Source organism: Syngnathoides biaculeatus, chromosome 16 (genome assembly GCF_019802595.1).
Source record: "Syngnathoides biaculeatus isolate LvHL_M chromosome 16, ASM1980259v1, whole genome shotgun sequence".
NCBI classification, from domain to species: Eukaryota; Metazoa; Chordata; class Actinopteri; order Syngnathiformes; family Syngnathidae; genus Syngnathoides; species Syngnathoides biaculeatus.
The window spans coordinates 5,590,331-5,607,548 of NC_084655.1; the positions used below are offsets into that span (position 1 = coordinate 5,590,331).

Below are 17,218 nucleotides of genomic sequence, written 5' to 3' on the forward strand. Positions count from 1 at the left end.
CTCAGGATGGGTAAGGGGCACAACAGACCAGTTAGAAGCAGATGTGAAGCCTTCCCTTGAGTGCAGACAGAGCTGGATTGGACGAATTCACAGGTTTGTTTTCCCAAGATAAGCCATCAGAAATGTTGCTAAACTAACTTAATAGTAAGAATGACGCCGGGATGACAGGTGAGCTTTCAGGTATGATCCCACTGAAGGATGTCGGAGTGTGTAGAATCGGGTACAAACAGATTGTTCGGAGGTAGGGTCTTGGGGTCAAGCTGTGTCCTTTGATCGCGTTTGAAGAGACGGTGGGACAGAATGTTGTATGATTGTGTACTGGTTAAAGGAACATCAAGGCTGTCTTTAAAGTGCCGCTGGTTAAAATCACCTCTTATAATAATTGTAGAATTGGCTGAGAAGATTGGGTGAGTGTTTGATTTTAAATAGTCTTGGTATGATGCATTCTTTGTTGGGTTTTCGGGAGATTTTTTGGAATTGTGTTGACCAATGTTATTTAGAGAGGTTCATAGAGATGCTATATTTAAGTCCTGCAAAGCCAGGCTACAAACAAGTAATGAACAAACACTGATCATAGAAAACAAACAGTGACAAGGGGTAATTTGGTGTGTAGTGGTGGTTTGCAAGATGCATTTTGAGCAATTTGTGTGTGGAAACGACCGGAGAAGGAAAGCACAGAAATAGGAGTGAGGATTCATGCTGGTGGAATGCATGATTCCGTTTTTGCTTATCCAAGTAAAAGTGGAAAGAATGAAACAAAATACACTTTTGACAATTTATAACAACAACTGATGAAAAGAAGTACGAATTTACCTAGAAGAGCCAAAGCGTGACGGCATCATGACACAGTTGGCCATTGACATATAGCTTGCCGACAACTAACCACGCGTGTTTGCCTTTGTTCCAGTAATTCTTCAATGGGTATACAGTTTTATGCCTCTTGTTGATTTCCTTGGAGAACTGTTCATGTAAAAAAATAAAAATCCCTTTGAGCTCCCTACCTTTAGATTTTACAGAGAGTTTTTGCCAAAAGTGTTCAAAATTTACAATGAACAGTTGGTTTCCTGAACAAGAGCCTCCCAATCGATGGTCACAGTGAAAAGTAATCTTGTCAACAGTATCTTGTTATATTTTGAGTGCGGACATCCTCAACTTTTTAATCTGCATCTGGGGGTTTCCAAGAGCATTTCTGAAATCCCAGAGAAGATGAAATTGTTGCACACGCTTGGTTGAACATTCATCATAATTCTTTTCAGGAGCTTGGACTCCAGTCTAAGATTTTGTAGTTATGCTGTTGTCATATTTGATTGAAGCACAATATTATATATTCATTCATCTTCTAACTGAGTGAGAATTTCATCCGTACATCCATTTTCTGAGCTGTTTAACCTCAGAAGGGTTGCGGGAGTCCTCGCGCCTATCCAAGCTATCTTCGGGCAGGAGGCAGGGTACATCCTGAATTGGTTGCCAGCCAATCACAGGGCACAAAGGAACTACCAACCATTCACACTTACAGTGAAGAAATTAAGTATTTGAACACCCTGCTATATTGCAAGTTCTCCCACTTAGAAATCATGGAGGGGTCTGAAATTTTCATCGTAGGTGCATGTCACCTGTGAGAGAGATAATCGAAAAAGAAAAATCCAGAAATCACAATGTATGATTTTTTTAATGATTTATTTGTCTGATACAGCTGCAAATATATATTGGAACACCTGAGGAAACCAATGTTAATATTTGGTACCGTAGCCTTTGTTTACAGTTACGAAGGTCAAACGTTACCTGAAGTTGTTCACAAGGTTTGCACACACTGCAGTAGGGATTTTGGCCCTCCCCTCCACACAGATCTTCTCTGGATCAGAAAGGTTTCCGGGCTTTCGCTGAGAAACACAGAAATTCAGCTCCCTCCAAAGATTTTCTATTGGGTTTAGGCCACACCCGAACCTCGAAATGCTTCTTACGGAGCCACTCCGTGGTTTTCCTGGCTGTGTGCTTCGGGTCATTGTCATGTTGAAAGACCCAGCCACGACCCATCTTCAATTCTCTGACTGAGGGAAAGAGGTTTTTCCACAAAATTTCACAATACATGGTCGCGGTCATCCTCTCCTTAATACAGTGCAATCGTCCTGTCCCATGTGCATAAAAACAACCCCAAAGCATGATGCTACCACCCCCATGCTTCACAGTAGGGATGGTGTTCTTGGGATGGAACTCATCATTCGTCTTCCTCCAAACACGGTTAGTGCAATTATGAGCAAATAGTTCCATTTTGGTCTCATCTGACCACAAAACCTTCTCCCATGACTCCTCCGTATCATCCAAATGGTCATTGGCAAACTTAGACGGGCCTTGGCATCTGCTGGTTTAAGCAGGGGAACCTTCCGTGGCATGCATGATTTCAAACCATGACATCTTAGTGTATTACCAACAGTCACCTAGGAAACGGCAGTCCCAGCTCTTTTCAGGTCATTGACCAACTCTTGTCGTGTAGTCCTGGGCTGATTCCTCACCTTTTTAAAGGTGATTATTGAGACCCCACGAGGTGATATCTTGCATGGGGCTCCACTCTGATTTAGATTGACGTTATGTTTAGCTTCTTCCATTTTCTAATGATTGCTCCAACAGTGGACCTTTTTTCACCAAGCTGCTTGGCAATTTCTCCGTCGACCTTTCCAGCCGTGTGGAGTTACACAATTTTGTCTCTGGTGTCTTTAGACAGCTCTTTGGTCTTGGCCATGTTACAAGTTTGAGTCTTACTGATTATATGGGGTGGACAAGTGTCTTTATGCAGCTAACGATCTCACACAGGTGCATCTAATTCAGTATAATACATGGAGTGGCGGTGGACCTTTAAAGACGGACTAACAGGTCTTTGAGGGTCAGAATTCTAGCTGATAGACAGGTGTTCAAATACTCATTTGCAGCTGTATCACACAAATAAATAGTTAAAAAATCATACATTGTGATTTCTGGATTTTCTTTTTAGATTATCTCTCACAGTGGACATGCACCTACAATAAAAATTTCAGACCCTTCAATGATTTTTAAGTGGGAGAATTTTCACTATAGCAGGGTGTTCAACTACTTATTTTCTTCACTGTACAGGCAATTTATAATCTTCAATTAACCTACTCTGCATGATTTGGCATATGGAAAGAAACCGGATGGCCTGGGAAAAAAGCCCACACAGATACAGGTGGAACTTGCAAACTCCACAGACGCAGGATGGGGATTTGAACCCCTGTCCTCAGATCTGAGAGACAGACAGCACCATTGGATATTTGAGTTTTTGTGTGAAATGCAATGCCAATTCATTTTTTTCCTGTCAATATGGGGGCCTGCATTACTGAGGAAAAAGAACCTAGGGTTAGGGTTAGGGTTACCTTCAGAAGATACTTGCCACCCATGCCTCGTTCCAGCACTTACTCGTTTTTGATCATGAACCCTTCTGTATCGACCTTCGCCTGTCCTCCGACCAACCCCGTAAGCTTAACATCCTTGGCACTCCTGCTCTCTCTGACTGATCTCCCGTGTACCGATCCCTGCTTGCCCGCTTACCTGCCTTCTATGCCTGACGTCTGGGTTACTGCTGCTCCAGTTGACTGTCTGCTTGATCCCTGACCTTGGAACGAATAAACAGTTTTCCCAAACTGCCTCTGCGTCTCCGGAGTCTTGCATTTGGGTCCTCTCCCGCACTGATGGGTCGTGACAAAGGGGGTCTGAATGTTTTGCGTAGCCACTGTTAAGTCAAAAAAATTGAACTTCATTTGGCTTTATTCTAAAAAAAGACATTTGAAAAAAACTTTTTAAATGCTAAATAACTATAAATACCATATCTATGTGACAAAAAATAGGCTGTGAAAGTATCAATTTCATTTGTACTTGCCATAATTTTAGTCATTTTTCTAGTTCTTTTGGTTTTACTTTAAATGTGAAAATAATACTACATATCATTTGTAATACATAAAGTTGACCCGGGACTCTTTGCAAAGTAATTTCGAGCCCCAATATATCATTTGTAATACATAAAGTTGACCCGGGACTCTTTGCAAAGTAATTTCGAGCCCCAATATATGTCAGTGAGCATATGGCCGTAATATGAAGATCCAAGTCATTATCACAGTGATAAACACATCCTGCATGTTGCAACTGAGAGCAGCAGAAACCATACACCCCTCTCGGTCTCATTATGCAGCCATTTGTTTGATTGAAAGTCGCTTGTAATGACGCTTGAATCCCGTTTGATGTCGTTCCAAGTCAGACGTGTGCAATTTTGTCCTGTGAACTCAGCGGGCGTCTGTGTGCTCTGGCCACATGGAAGCATCCCTCATTTGTTGCCCTAAAAATAGACTGGACTAGTAGACACATTTTTTTCGAAAGCCATTGCATCTTGGCACCCGATACTCAACCCCAATCCCAAAGCTCTGTAAATGGTGTTGCTGGAGGACATATAAGAGGCAAGCAAAGTGCTGTTGGGATCATTAACTTGGAATCAGCCTTGGTGTTTTCACTCGCCTCAACGCAGTGCAAAGGTGAGTGCGGATCGCTCGAAAGGCCCCCAAAAAGCCCCACGGAGGATCCACAAAAGGACATTTGTGTACTCTACACGCTGGACTATAATGATAATCATCCGGAGGCAACTATGCCAACTCGGATCGCAGGACTCCTGAGGCTGTTGTGGATGGTGGGCATTTGGAAAGAAGTGAAATAAATATTGGATGGTGTCATCCAATGCACTCGCTATGCGGCACTTCTTTTTATTGGCAGTCACATGATCTATCTTGTTGTGACAAGCTACACTTATGTCGTAAGCAGCAGCATGTTCGCCATCAACTCAGTCATTACTCATGATTTATTGTATTTACATTGGAATCACGCAAAAGCAATGTGAGCTGATGAGCTGTAGTTTTTTTTTAAGAGACTTCTTGAAGGCGCTCAAGTTTTTATTGTCACCGATGAATGTGAATTCACAACTTATGACAACTGCCGTTTCTCCTTCTTCTAGATAAGAAAAAAAAATGGCCTTCGCTGGTATGCTTAAAGAAGCTGATGTGAAAGTAGCTCTGGATGGCTGCGCAGGTAATTTATATCCATTGCTACATTCACCCTGAAAAAAACTACTGGTTGCCAGCCAATTGCAGGGCACATGGTGACAGACAACAGTCACACTCACAATCACACCTAAGGGCAATTTAGAGTCTCCAATTAACGTTGCATGTTTTTAGGGATGTGGGAGGAAACCGGTGTGCCCGGAGAAAAGTCAGGCAAGCATGGGGGGAACTGTAACCAGTTGTTCCATCGCTTCATTTTATGTGATCTAATCCATTGTATTTACATAATCAACTTAAATCTATCATATCAATCTATCTAGTTAGTTACCTAGCTAATCAAGTTAATGTTGGCTACCTCTATTATTATCTGTCCTGTCCAACAGGTGTTTGTTTTGTTGTATTTTTCACTCCACTGCATGTGCGCTTTACAGCCGCCGACTCCTTCGACTACAGGAATTTCTTCAGCATGTGTGGCCTGGCTGGCAAGTCTTCCGATGATGTGAAGAAGGCCTTCCTGATCATTGACCAGGACAACAGTGGCTTTATCGAGGAGGATGAGCTCAAGTAAGTGGGTCATCCAAAACTTTGCCACAATGCAAAGTTGCCCGTAAGCCAGATTTGAATGTTTTTGGAAAACAAGACTAATAATAATTTAAAAAAAAATTGCCACAAATTTAAAAACAAACAAGACAAGTTCAGTTTCCCCAATTTAACCTTTGCGGATTGGCAGGATGCGGCACGGTGGGTCAGCTTGAAAGCATTGGCTTCACAGTTCTGAGGTCCTAGGTTTGATTCCGGCCCTGTGTGTGTGGAGTTTGCATGTTCTCCCCGTGCCTGCGTGGGTTTTCTTCGGGCACCCCGGTTTCCTCCCACATCCCAAAATCATGCAACATTAATAAGACAGTCCAAATTCCCCCGAGGTGTGATTGTGAGTGCGGCTGTTGCCTGTCTGTATGTCCCCAGTTTAGGGTGTACCCCGCCTCCTGACCGTTGACAGCTGGGATAGGTTTCAGCACTCCCCGCAACCCTTGTGAGGATAAGCGGCTAAGAAAATTGATTATGAATTGCCAGGAGACCTTAATGACTGACAATCTATATATTCAAAGATTGTTTTTTTAAGCACATTTCCATTTTTTTTTTAATCAACACTGTGACTTAACCATTTGTTGATTTCTAATGGGTTGAGATTCCATAAAAATCATTTGAAACACTGGTGCTAAGCAATTAAAAATCTAGATATTACAATACATATTTTTAAAATTGAAATGTTTTCTCAATATTTTTGAAATGATAGAATTTAATTTAAAGTTTAAAAAATGTCTGGAAATATATATTTACAGAACCTAAATAATTAAAAATTAAGGAATTTAAAATGTATACAGTATGCTATCCAGCCATTCATTTTCTGAGCACCTTATCCTCACAAGGGTCACGTGAGTGCTGGAGCCAATCCCAACTGTCTTCGTGCAGGAGGTGGGGTACACGCTGAACTGGTCGCCAGCCAATCGCAGACAGTATGCTAGATTTTTTAAAATTTCATTTATCCTAAATATTTTAAATTATGTAATTTAATCATTAAAAAAATCAAATTCTCTATGTATAAGTAGTGTATTTGGATATAATGTATATCCTAAAATTAAAAATGTACCTAAATATTTTGAAATAATTTCATTTCAAAACTTTGAAAAATTATCATATATATCTTGGAATTAATAGCCTGAAAATCAACCATATTTAAAAAAAAATTGGAAACTAGTGGGAATTGATGGAATGGACATAGAAAACCAATGTAATTGAGTTTTTACCTATATATATTACATTGTAGTTGAAATATTGTGTTACAGTAATATAAAATATTAACTATTCAAGTCATTGGAATTAATCAGCCCTCAGTAAATGAAGTATGTATCGTATTTGATTTTAATTTACACTTTGGTCCAATACATTACCGATGAAACATTCAAAGATAGTTTTGTAATGCAGTCCGATTACCCTCTGGGGTTAATATAGAGAATTTCCAAATGTTTTAATCAGGAAGTGTTAACAATAGAACATGCATACCTCATTTTGAGGTCAAACTGATTTTGCCACGAATCAAATCAAATAAAAAAAAGATTTATAAATGAAAACCTCAGATAAACACATCATGTACCTCAATAAGCATCTCTAAATCTATAATTGCAGAGATGTTGGTCAAATAATTAAGACTAAATTCTTGAGTTATTCTTGTTTTTGCCAAATGCATTTGTTTCATAATAATTTTGACTAATAAAAACTCATCGTTTGTAGGCTGTTCCTGCAGAACTTCTCCAGGTCTGCTAGGGTGCTCACCGACAAGGAGACCAGAGCCTTCCTCGCCGCTGGGGACAGCGATGGAGATGGCAAGATTGGAATTGAGGGTAATAATAATTATATTTCGAAGTGCACTTCATACAATTGCTTCAAAATACTCCATTTCACATGGAATATGACCTCCACCGAGGCAAAACAACATGAATAACAACCAGCGGTCATAAACATTGTCTCATTTGGAACTGTAATAATAATGGCAAAAAAATGACAAAATTTTAAATGATCAGTGGTAAGTCAGTCGGAAATAATGCCAAAAACTAAACATAAAAGTTTTCCAAGTAATTAACATAAATCTTAGATAGAAATGAATGTAAAAAGAAGTCACAAAGGTGTAAAAAAAAAGTGTTTGCATTAAGATTTCTGTAACTCAGAAACCCAAGAAGAAAGTTGCAAAAACAGAGGAAAAGTTCAAATTTGTAGAAAGCTGGCATAATTTCTTATCATTCAGGCTCTTTGAAGTAATCACAAAATCAACTTTTTAAAATGAACATTCTTGTCATATGACTAGCCTAATATGTTCCATCTTTTGTTTTTGTGTTTTCTAAAACGTTTCACAATTTGCTATACGGTCTTGCACTGCAAGACCACTGTAGCATATTTGGCAGTGTCATTTTTAAAAGTCCTTTCAGAAAACTGAAACAAAAAGAAAAACAAATTCAACAAACAAGAAGAGTCCAGTTTCCCCAATTGAAGCTTTGTGGAAGAATGACATTCTACATGAAAAAAATACAGATTATTTTTGGGCAATGGAATGAACTAAGAATTCAAAAACATTTTAAAAGAAATGCAAACATTTTTACAAGCTTTCATGTTGCATAAAATATTTAATTAAAAACTGCCAAAAGAACTCCAAAGCCATTACAAGGGTTTTATTGGTGAGGTATCGACGCTCTCTCTCATGTCAGTTTCCTTTCTATTTCCACAGAGTTTGCTGCTCTCGTCAAGGCATAAATTCGCCCTGACCAAGACCCTCTTGATTTCACAGACCACCCCACGCACCATCTCCTCTTTGTGGGATCCGGTAATCATCAACTGAAAAACAATATTTTTTATCGCTTATTTATGAGTTGCCTGCGGACTATTTTTCAACACGGCTCACAGCTTTTCACTGCTGAGAGTAAATGTTCGGCAAGCTGTACACTATCTGCACTTTTTGAGGCAGAGTGAAAATACCGGGAATAAATACTCCATTGGTGTTAAAATAATCTCGCTTGTGGCTGCCTGTTTGTGCATTGATTGACAGCCGACACACACGTGAGCCACAACATGCGCGCACTAATGATGTCATTGGAATGGACTCAGGAATTTGGCAGGGAAAAACACTGCCTGCACCCGCCAGGCCTTTTGAATTCATGAGGTCAATAGTGGATGTGACCGAGTCAGCACTTCAATAAAATATATAAATTGGGTGAAATGGGGCGGCACGGTGGGGGAACTGGTTAGAGCATTGACCTCACAGTTTTGAGGACAGGGGTTTGAATCCTGGCCCCACCCCATGTGGAGTTAGCATGTTCTCCCCGTGCCGGCACCCCGGTTTCCTCCCACATCCCAAAAACATCCAATATTAATTGGACACTATAAATTGCCCCTAGGTATGATTGTGAGTGCGACTGTTTTCTGTCTCCGTGTGCCCTGGGATTGGCTGGCAATCAGTTCAGGGTGAAAATGGATGCATGGGTGAAATCAAAATTTCTAAGCTCAAAAGTTCAATAAAATTCTAAATTGGGCAATTCAAGTAAACGTTTTAAGCTTTGCTTTTTGTGAAAATCTAGATATAAGTTTAAAGCAACAACAACAATGCAAATTATTGAGGAGCAAAAAACTGCTTGCTTTGTTGTGCTAGCACTTGCTATCAATGAAAATAACAATAAAGCACACATATTGCACAGAGTTCCAATCATATCAAAATTTCTGTTGAGACTCAGCGTTGTGATTGAAGGCAGGAGTGGGGGAGCAAGGGCGGTGGGATGCTACTTTTGTCAATTAGCAACAAGCTATTAACAGCACTGGCAGAAGCTTTCAGTCAGTGTGGTTAAATCTGAAAAATATTTTCTCCTTCTCCTCAAATCCTGCAACCCCTGGGGTGTAACCTTGTCTGAAAAGTATCTTGAACAGCTTCGCTTCAACCCCTATCAAATTCGGACTCTCTTGGGGCTTGTTAGGATCAAAAGTGACAGCTGATAAGTAACCATGGGACAGTAGTGCCACCTACATGTAAGAAAACATTCTGCCATGTCGAACCCAGAATTACTGAGGTTCTCCTTTGATTTTATTTTTTCAATGTTTTTGGGTTCATTCCACCAGGGGTGCAGAAACAGCTGTTCACTGTCCAGATTTGATTCTGCATCTAAGTTGACATTTCCAACTTCAAGGTCTTAAAATGTGAGCCTCCATCCAAAATCAAAGGTAGCACTTGTTAAATATGGCCCTGCGTTGCCAGGACCCCTTCCAATTCGTCCCCCTTGTCGCCTGTCGTCGCACTATTATTAGCAAGAAGCGTGTGTTTGTGTGTGTGTGTGGGGTGGTGATGGAGGGGCGCAGACTCCTTCAAACGCACCTTTTAAGCGTCTTCATTTGTGAAACTAAAAATAAAGTGCTCTCTGGCTGTGGGACAAAATGTCTACCCCACCCCTCCCCACTCGGCCCTTTCCTCACCTACCCCTACCATTTAAGTGGTGTCAATTATCCAGTGCCTCAGATTTCGATGGGGTGAACCTATAAAAGGTCAGGGGTGGCAGCGGCGCGATCACTGCAGTCGAGTCCCCGGCTCCTGTCCCGCATCATCTGTACCGTCCAAAACAAAGACCCCCTCCCTCAGAGGTGAGTTTGATTATAGAAGATGTGACATGTTGGATGACAATAATACGAGGAATATATATTTTGTAGCATAACATGAACTCTGGCTCTGAAGGATCGGCGTCAGCTGCTTGGAGAAGACATGTGGCGCTTATTGAGTCACTTATTGAGTTACAAACTCACACGATGTCTACTTGACGGAAATAGATTTGCAAATTTAGTACAGATTAGAGGTGTCAAAACTCTTTTTTTTTTTTTTTTTTTTTGCCAAAAGCCACCTCATAATAGTTTCTCTTGTGACTGTAAAAGTAATTTAAGTTGAGGAAAAACCTCTAAATATAAATAATTGACGTGTCAACAATGTTTGTTGTTTTTCTAGAAATGGAGAGCATTATCATTATTATCAACAAATTTACATTTAAAATCAGAAGTCGTAGAAAATTGGTAAGAAAATATTTTAGTATTCAATCATTGTAAATAAAGGTATTTGGTTCAATTTAGGACCGATTTTCTTGCAAAATTCAAAAAACAAATCAAGTGACTGAGAAACGTGAGCTTGACTCACTTTGTTTGCGTTTTGGCCACAAAATATGATGTGGTGGCGCGGATCTGGTCCCCGGGCCTTGAGTTTGATGCCTGTGGTGTAGCTGAATTCCAGTTTGAGTTTTTACAAGCTCTTCTGAGGGCCAATGTAAACTGGACAACTTGTTGAATAATAATAACAATAGTAATAATAAATACATCAACATTTATAAAAATGATAAATAACAGTCCTGTGATTGGAATTGGATGGCTGCATCAAGGTAAAACTTGATCACTCAAATTGTAGGTTTCCTAATTACAAGACAACTACTCACCTCTACACCACCAATCTCATTCACTATTCACTGTTTATAACCATTAACATATTCATTTATTGACCATTACAAACCACGTGGCATCTCCATCTTTAGTGATTTCCATTGGAACACTGAAGAATGATGATTTCTCTTTCACGATACAATTGCAATAATGATCCGCTTTGATTCAAAGACAGTGTATCACAATGGCCCTGCACGGGATACTGCATGATGCTGAGGTCGCTGCAGCCCTGGATGGATGCAAAGGTGGCAAGAAAACTCACACACGCACGCATGCACACACACAAACACACACACACACACACACACACACACACCACACACACACACACACACAACACACACACACACATTTCTTCATGGCTCCTGTGTTAATCACATTGATTTTGAATCCAGACGCCGGAACCTTCAACCACGGTAAGTTCTTCAAGGCCTGCGGACTGGCCGGCAAGTCAATGGATGACTTGAAGGCGGCTTTTCACATCATCGACCAGGACAAGAGTGGTTTCATTGAGGAGGGGGAGCTCAAGTAAGACCTCAGCCACAAATGATCTGGTCTTGTTTGGTTTGGGTGAGAGATGGCTTGCAATTAACACGCATTTCATTTTCATGATGCTGTATTTCTGTACTCATTCAAACTATCACTCATGACTGACAGTGATATTAGATCTTTCAAAGAGCTCAACACCGTTATTATGGTAGGCGTCATTTTTAATGAAATACTTCAGACTTGGAGGTCAGCTGTGCTGGTGTGATTTAGACCTGTATGCAATATATGTGACGGGTGCAGCATTGTTAGAATATTAATGAACCCTAATTGGCATAACAATCCGATAGTAAATATAAAATAAAACAATGCTGTGATCTACAAAAAGCAAAATGTGGAACATGCCATTGATTAAATTGAGACTGTAAAATGACCAGGATCAATATAAAAATCATCTGATTTACAAAACACATAAATCAATAACTAACAATTGCTGCTTATCCTCACAAGGGTCACGGAGGCCAATCCCTGCTATCTTCGGGCAGGAGGCGAGGTAGACTCTGTACTGGATGCCAGGCAATCGCAGATAACTAATAATCCATTCATTTTATTTGTTGGTTACACTCACGAGGGTCGCGGGAGTGCTGGATCCTATCCCAGCTGTCATCAGGCATGAGGCAGGGCACACCCTGAAGTGGTTGCCAGCCAATCGCAGATTACCTAGAAACAACCATTTGCACTGAAAATCACACCTTAAATTGTCCAATGAATGCATGCTTTTGGAATGTGCGAGGAAAATGAAGTACCAAAGAAAACCCACACAAGCACGGGTAGAATGTCCAAAATCCACGTAGGCGGGACCCGGATTTGAACTCCGGACCTCAGAACTGTGAGGTCACCGGTCTAACCAGTTGCCCCACTGAGCCACCTGAATTAAAATTTCTACATTGAAAAAATTTGACAAACAAACCCAATTAAAATTTACAACAAAAAACAAGTTACATAGTAACATTTAAATACATAAATTACTACACATTATAATTAAATATTTATATTTACGTTTTAAAAATAAAAAAAAATCAATGCTAACATGACAATTAAAAGAAGATAATAATTAATTACATGCAACATGGGTCCACAGGCTGTTCCTGCAGAACTTCAAGCACGGTGCACGCAGCCTGAATGATGCTGAGACCCAGGCATTCCTCAAGGCCGGTGACACCGATGGCGACGGCAAGATTGGCGTTGATGGTTCGAGCACCGGACCGCAAGCATTCTCCACATCCCTTTTGCTGTAAGGTCTATAAATGCTGACTCTGTGTTTTACTCTCTGTCACCCCGCAGAGTTCACCACCTTGGTTAAGGCATCAAGTGGCCACTGACCAACACAGAACAAAAATGGCAGCCTCTCCCCTTTTCATCTGAACATAAATCATTTTTATACATTCATGAAGAGACATTTCCTCCTACGGAACACACACTGTCCAACAAAAAGATGACTGTGATTGTCGTTGAGTTGTGTTCATGTCTTAAATAGGAATTTTGCTCTTTGTAAAATCGATGCACTTTCCAAGGAACATATGATGGAAAAGAATAAATATTCTTTTGCTACATTGGAGGTTCAGCTTTTCAAAAGCACCGAATAAAGTTATGGACAGGACAGGGAAGCTGATTTCATACTTCTGATTTAATCATGTCAAGGTATGATAAAAAATATCAGATTACACTTATTCACTAGATAGCGCTGTGTCATTTAAATTGGAAGAGATGCCCTGAACAAAGTGAACTTCCACTTCAAACCAAACTTCCTGTTTTATATTTACTTTTGAGCTTTTCGACAGAAACATAATTATAATATTACTGAAACTTACTGTATAGTCTACTGAGACCATGGAACATTTAAAAAAAAATTGAATTTCAAAATAGAACAGGCCAATGCACCTGCCACAAATACTTTTTGCACAGCAAGCAGGTCATATTTGTTCACACCTTTTGTAATCTACTAGTTTAAACCAAGCATGGTGGCGCATCTGAGTGTTGACCTCACATTTCTGATGACTGGGGTTCGAATCCCGGCCCCACCTGTGTGGAGTTTGCATGTTCTCCCCGTGTCTGCGGGAGTTTTCTCCGGGCACTCTGGTTTGCTCCTACACCCCAAAAACATGTAACATTAATTGGACACTCCAAATTGCACCTAGGTGTGATTGTGAGTGCGGCTCTTCGTCTCTATGTGCCCTGCAATTGGCTGGCAACCAGTTCAGGGTTTACACCGCCTCCTGTCCGAAGATAACTGGGATAGGCTGCAGCACTCCAGTGACCCTTGTGAGGACAAGCATCTCAGAAAATGGATAGATGGATAGTTTAATTCAACTCATTCTGACTTTTTTTCTTTAAGGGTCAACAAACCTGCAGTACACCAACTTGTCTACTAGACAGTGCAACATGCTTGTACTTTTGATGATTTGCAAAGTAGAACGCATGAAAACAATTCTGAAAGGTCCCATGCTTTGGCTAGTATTTATACCTCCAGACAGTTTGAAAATCACCACTGCGCCTGAATATAGGAGGAAATGTCCTTAGATTGTGGTTAGGTGCCAAAACAATTACACATAAAAGTTACATTAAAATACTCCCCAAATTCTCACCTCTAAATTTTCAGTTTATTTTCACATTAAATGAACTTAGGCTGTGACTCTTTCATGTACCTTAAGAGGGAGTCCGTGGACCACTCGTATTACTGCAAGAACAGTCGTGCAATATTTATATACGATGACACTATATAAATACAACTATGGTACAAAAGTTTATTTCAAACTTAAATTAGAAAAGAAAAGTGAAACTCATATTATAAATATCAATTAAAGACAATGGACCAGTCTCTGCCTTTTTCAATATTAGAAATAGGATCTAAAATTTGTGAATTTTTTGTTCTTTGTCAGCTGTAAACTCCAACTATTAAAATTATGTAAAATAAAATTAAATACATTTAGTTTACTGTCTCTTTAGCAGCAGCTATGTAAAAAGATTAAGCGACCAAAAACACCCCCCACTTTTTCCATATATCATTTTTAATTTTCTGGAACTATTTTCTTGAATTTGGGATTCATGCTATCAAAAGTTTATATTTTTAATGAGGGATAACGTTTTATTCATAATTGAAAACCTAACATACGAATACAAGTAAAAAAAAAATCATTGTCTGTTGTTAATATTAAATGTTATTAAATTTACTACTCTAAAATATGGTTAAATATTTTGTAATAATGTTTAAATCAAGAAATAATTTACGGAAAATTAATTGTGTTCAATACAAGCAAATCAAACTCCTCTTGCCGTTGTTTATATATACTGTAAATATAAAGGTCCCGCTTCAACCGACACCTTTTTGGGGGGAGGAGCATGAGCAGATGTAAATGAATAAATGATCTCTGGTAACAGAATAGTTTGCAAAGATATCTTTCGCCTCAGCACATGACATCATGTAGCCGCCACATGCAGCTGGGTGAAGTCCAGCTCTCGATCTGGTGTCCGCCGTGTCATTTCTAGGAGAAACGATTGAGTTTCTTGCTTTGGCTTCTACACAAATGAAACAGAGAAGGATGCCAAATGGAAAAGAAGTTGCCATGTACGACTTGCAGAAAGCAAAGTTGGCACAGAAGAAGGCTGCATGTTTTTGACACACTTATATGTTATGGTCCATCTTTTGTGTTCCAGTTACATTGAAGTTCAGTTCCACGTACACGATATACTGGGTGGGCAAAAATTTGGCCATATTGAAATGAATTGAGATCCCAGTAATCACTTACAATTCCCCAAATTACACCACCATTTTTCAATTATGTTTTTAATTAAGAAAACAAGCACTACTGTGTGAAAAAATATTAAAGCAATATAACGATACAAGCAAATTTCATAAAATCTTATCACTGTGTTATTTGTGCTGCTCCTGCGACCTGACCTCAGATAAGAGGAGGACTAATCAAGGTGATGGTTTAGTCTGCCTGTCAGCATTAGAGTGTGAGTTGTGGCCTACAGCAGCTTGTTGCGGGTGCTCCCCTTTTGTATTTATGTATATGACTTTTTGTCAGGTTCAATAAATGGCCAAAAGGGTATGGGGTGGAGAGGTTGTCCTTGCTGACGTGCAAGGGCATACTAAGTTGGTGATCTCAATGCCATGAGGCACATTCGGCTGCAATTATGGTTTCTGTAGTCTGGAGCTTTTTTACGGAGCAGGTGATTGGCCTACTGCCCAACCCCAGCACCTGGTATTCTTATGCGGTCTCCCATACAAGTACTAACCAGGAAGGACGCTTCTTAACGACTGAGATCAGATGAGATCTGGCAGCTTTTGGGGTGTGGGCCATCCATTAAAATACTTTAATGGCTACATTGTTTTTCATTTCACTTTGACGGTGGTATCCTGTATGCGAAGATCACTCAAACTTTAGCACACACAGAGGAAAAAAAATGGCCAGCTCTGCATTTTGGTCGAATAGGCAGAGCGCCGTCAGATCCAAAAGTTGGCCTTCATCCTTTCTGATTTTGTATTTTAGATTTAATGTAGACGCACTTAGAGTTCTGAGATTCTGGATTTGGCTCTGGCCCTCCTGTGTGGAGTTTTTTTGTGTTTGATTTTGCTTTGATTGGGTTTTCTCCAGGCACTCTGGCTTCCTCTAGAATTTCACAAGTTTAGATAGTCAATGTTATCCTGGTCGATGTTATGGAAGGCATTCTTCACATCATCGGAAAGAAGACTTTCTGACCAGGTCACATGCGGTAAAGAAACTGTTGTAGTTGATCAAGTCACAGCCTCCAAAGCACAGTCACATTCAAGTGAAAAACACCACAAAAGAGAAGATAGGTAGGCTAAGGTGAGATCAGGTAAAATTCACAAAGTTTGATATGACAATAGCTAGGGTATGATCAGCAGCATAACTGGAATTAAAATAGGTAACATGCATAAAATAGGTTGGATTGGATAGCTAGATACAGGAGAACGATAAAGAAAATAAGAATAATAGATGGTATAACATCTAAAGAAAACATTAAATAGATTAGCCAGGTAATGAGGTAATTAGCAAGCTATAGCGATACTTTAAATAACTATTAATTAATGAATGAGTATATGATGGTGACACGGTGGCGCAAATATTAGAGCGTTGGCCTCACAGTTCTGAGGACCGATGTTGAAATCCTGGCGCCACCTGTGTGGAGTTTGCATGGTGTCCCTTGTGCCTGAGTGGGGTTTTCTCTGAGGACTCCAGTTTCCTCCCAAGTGGGGCTCCATAGCTCAGTGGTTAGAGCATTGGTTTGGTAAACCAGACGTCGTGAGTTTGTTTCTCACTGGGGCCTCTACTCCCCAAGAGGGGTTGCGTCAGGAAGGGCTTCGGGCGTAAAAACTGTGCCAAACAAATATGAAAATTCATCTGAGATGACATGCTGTGACGACCCCGAACAGGACAAGCCAAAAGAAAGTTTACTCCAGTTTCCTCCCATATCCCAAAAACATGCAACGTTAATTGGACACTCTAAATTGGCTGATAACCAGTTCAGGGTGTACCCTGCCTCCTGCCCGTTGACGGCTGGGATTGGCTCCAGCACTCCCGCGACCCTTTTAAGGATAAGCGGCTAAGGAAGTGGATGGATGGATAGATTAATAGAGATAGATAAAA

General features: G+C 40.1%; 1 protein-coding gene and 2 long non-coding RNA genes across 4 annotated transcripts in view; 1 reads left to right on the forward strand and 2 right to left on the reverse strand.

The window, feature by feature from the left end:
- Nucleotides 1-302: 302 nt before the first annotated feature.
- Nucleotides 303-8,530, forward strand: LOC133514008 (parvalbumin-2-like). Its single transcript, XM_061845216.1, has 5 exons — nucleotides 303-407; nucleotides 5,006-5,079; nucleotides 5,483-5,615; nucleotides 7,341-7,450; nucleotides 8,329-8,530. Exons 2-5 carry the CDS (start codon nucleotides 5,019-5,021, stop codon nucleotides 8,352-8,354), a joined length of 330 nt encoding a protein of 109 aa, XP_061701200.1. The 5' UTR covers nucleotides 303-407; nucleotides 5,006-5,018; the 3' UTR covers nucleotides 8,355-8,530.
- Nucleotides 8,531-11,635: 3,105 nt separating this feature from the next.
- LOC133514012 (uncharacterized) lies at nucleotides 11,636-12,804 on the reverse strand. 2 transcript variants are annotated; one of them, XR_009798694.1, is made up of 3 exons: nucleotides 12,669-12,804; nucleotides 12,367-12,488; nucleotides 11,636-12,266 (listed from the first exon to the last, which is right to left on the reverse strand). It is a non-coding gene; the product is annotated as an uncharacterized LOC133514012 (long non-coding RNA). The 2 variants fall into 2 exon arrangements; XR_009798693.1 differs by having other exon boundaries at nucleotides 12,353-12,488.
- A 39-nt stretch (nucleotides 12,805-12,843) lies between these two features.
- Nucleotides 12,844-17,218, reverse strand: part of LOC133514010 (uncharacterized) — a 31,230-nt gene continuing 26,855 nt past the window's right edge. The window contains exon 5 of the long non-coding RNA XR_009798692.1: nucleotides 12,844-15,122. This is a non-coding gene — a long non-coding RNA (uncharacterized LOC133514010). The remainder of the gene's footprint in view (nucleotides 15,123-17,218) is intronic.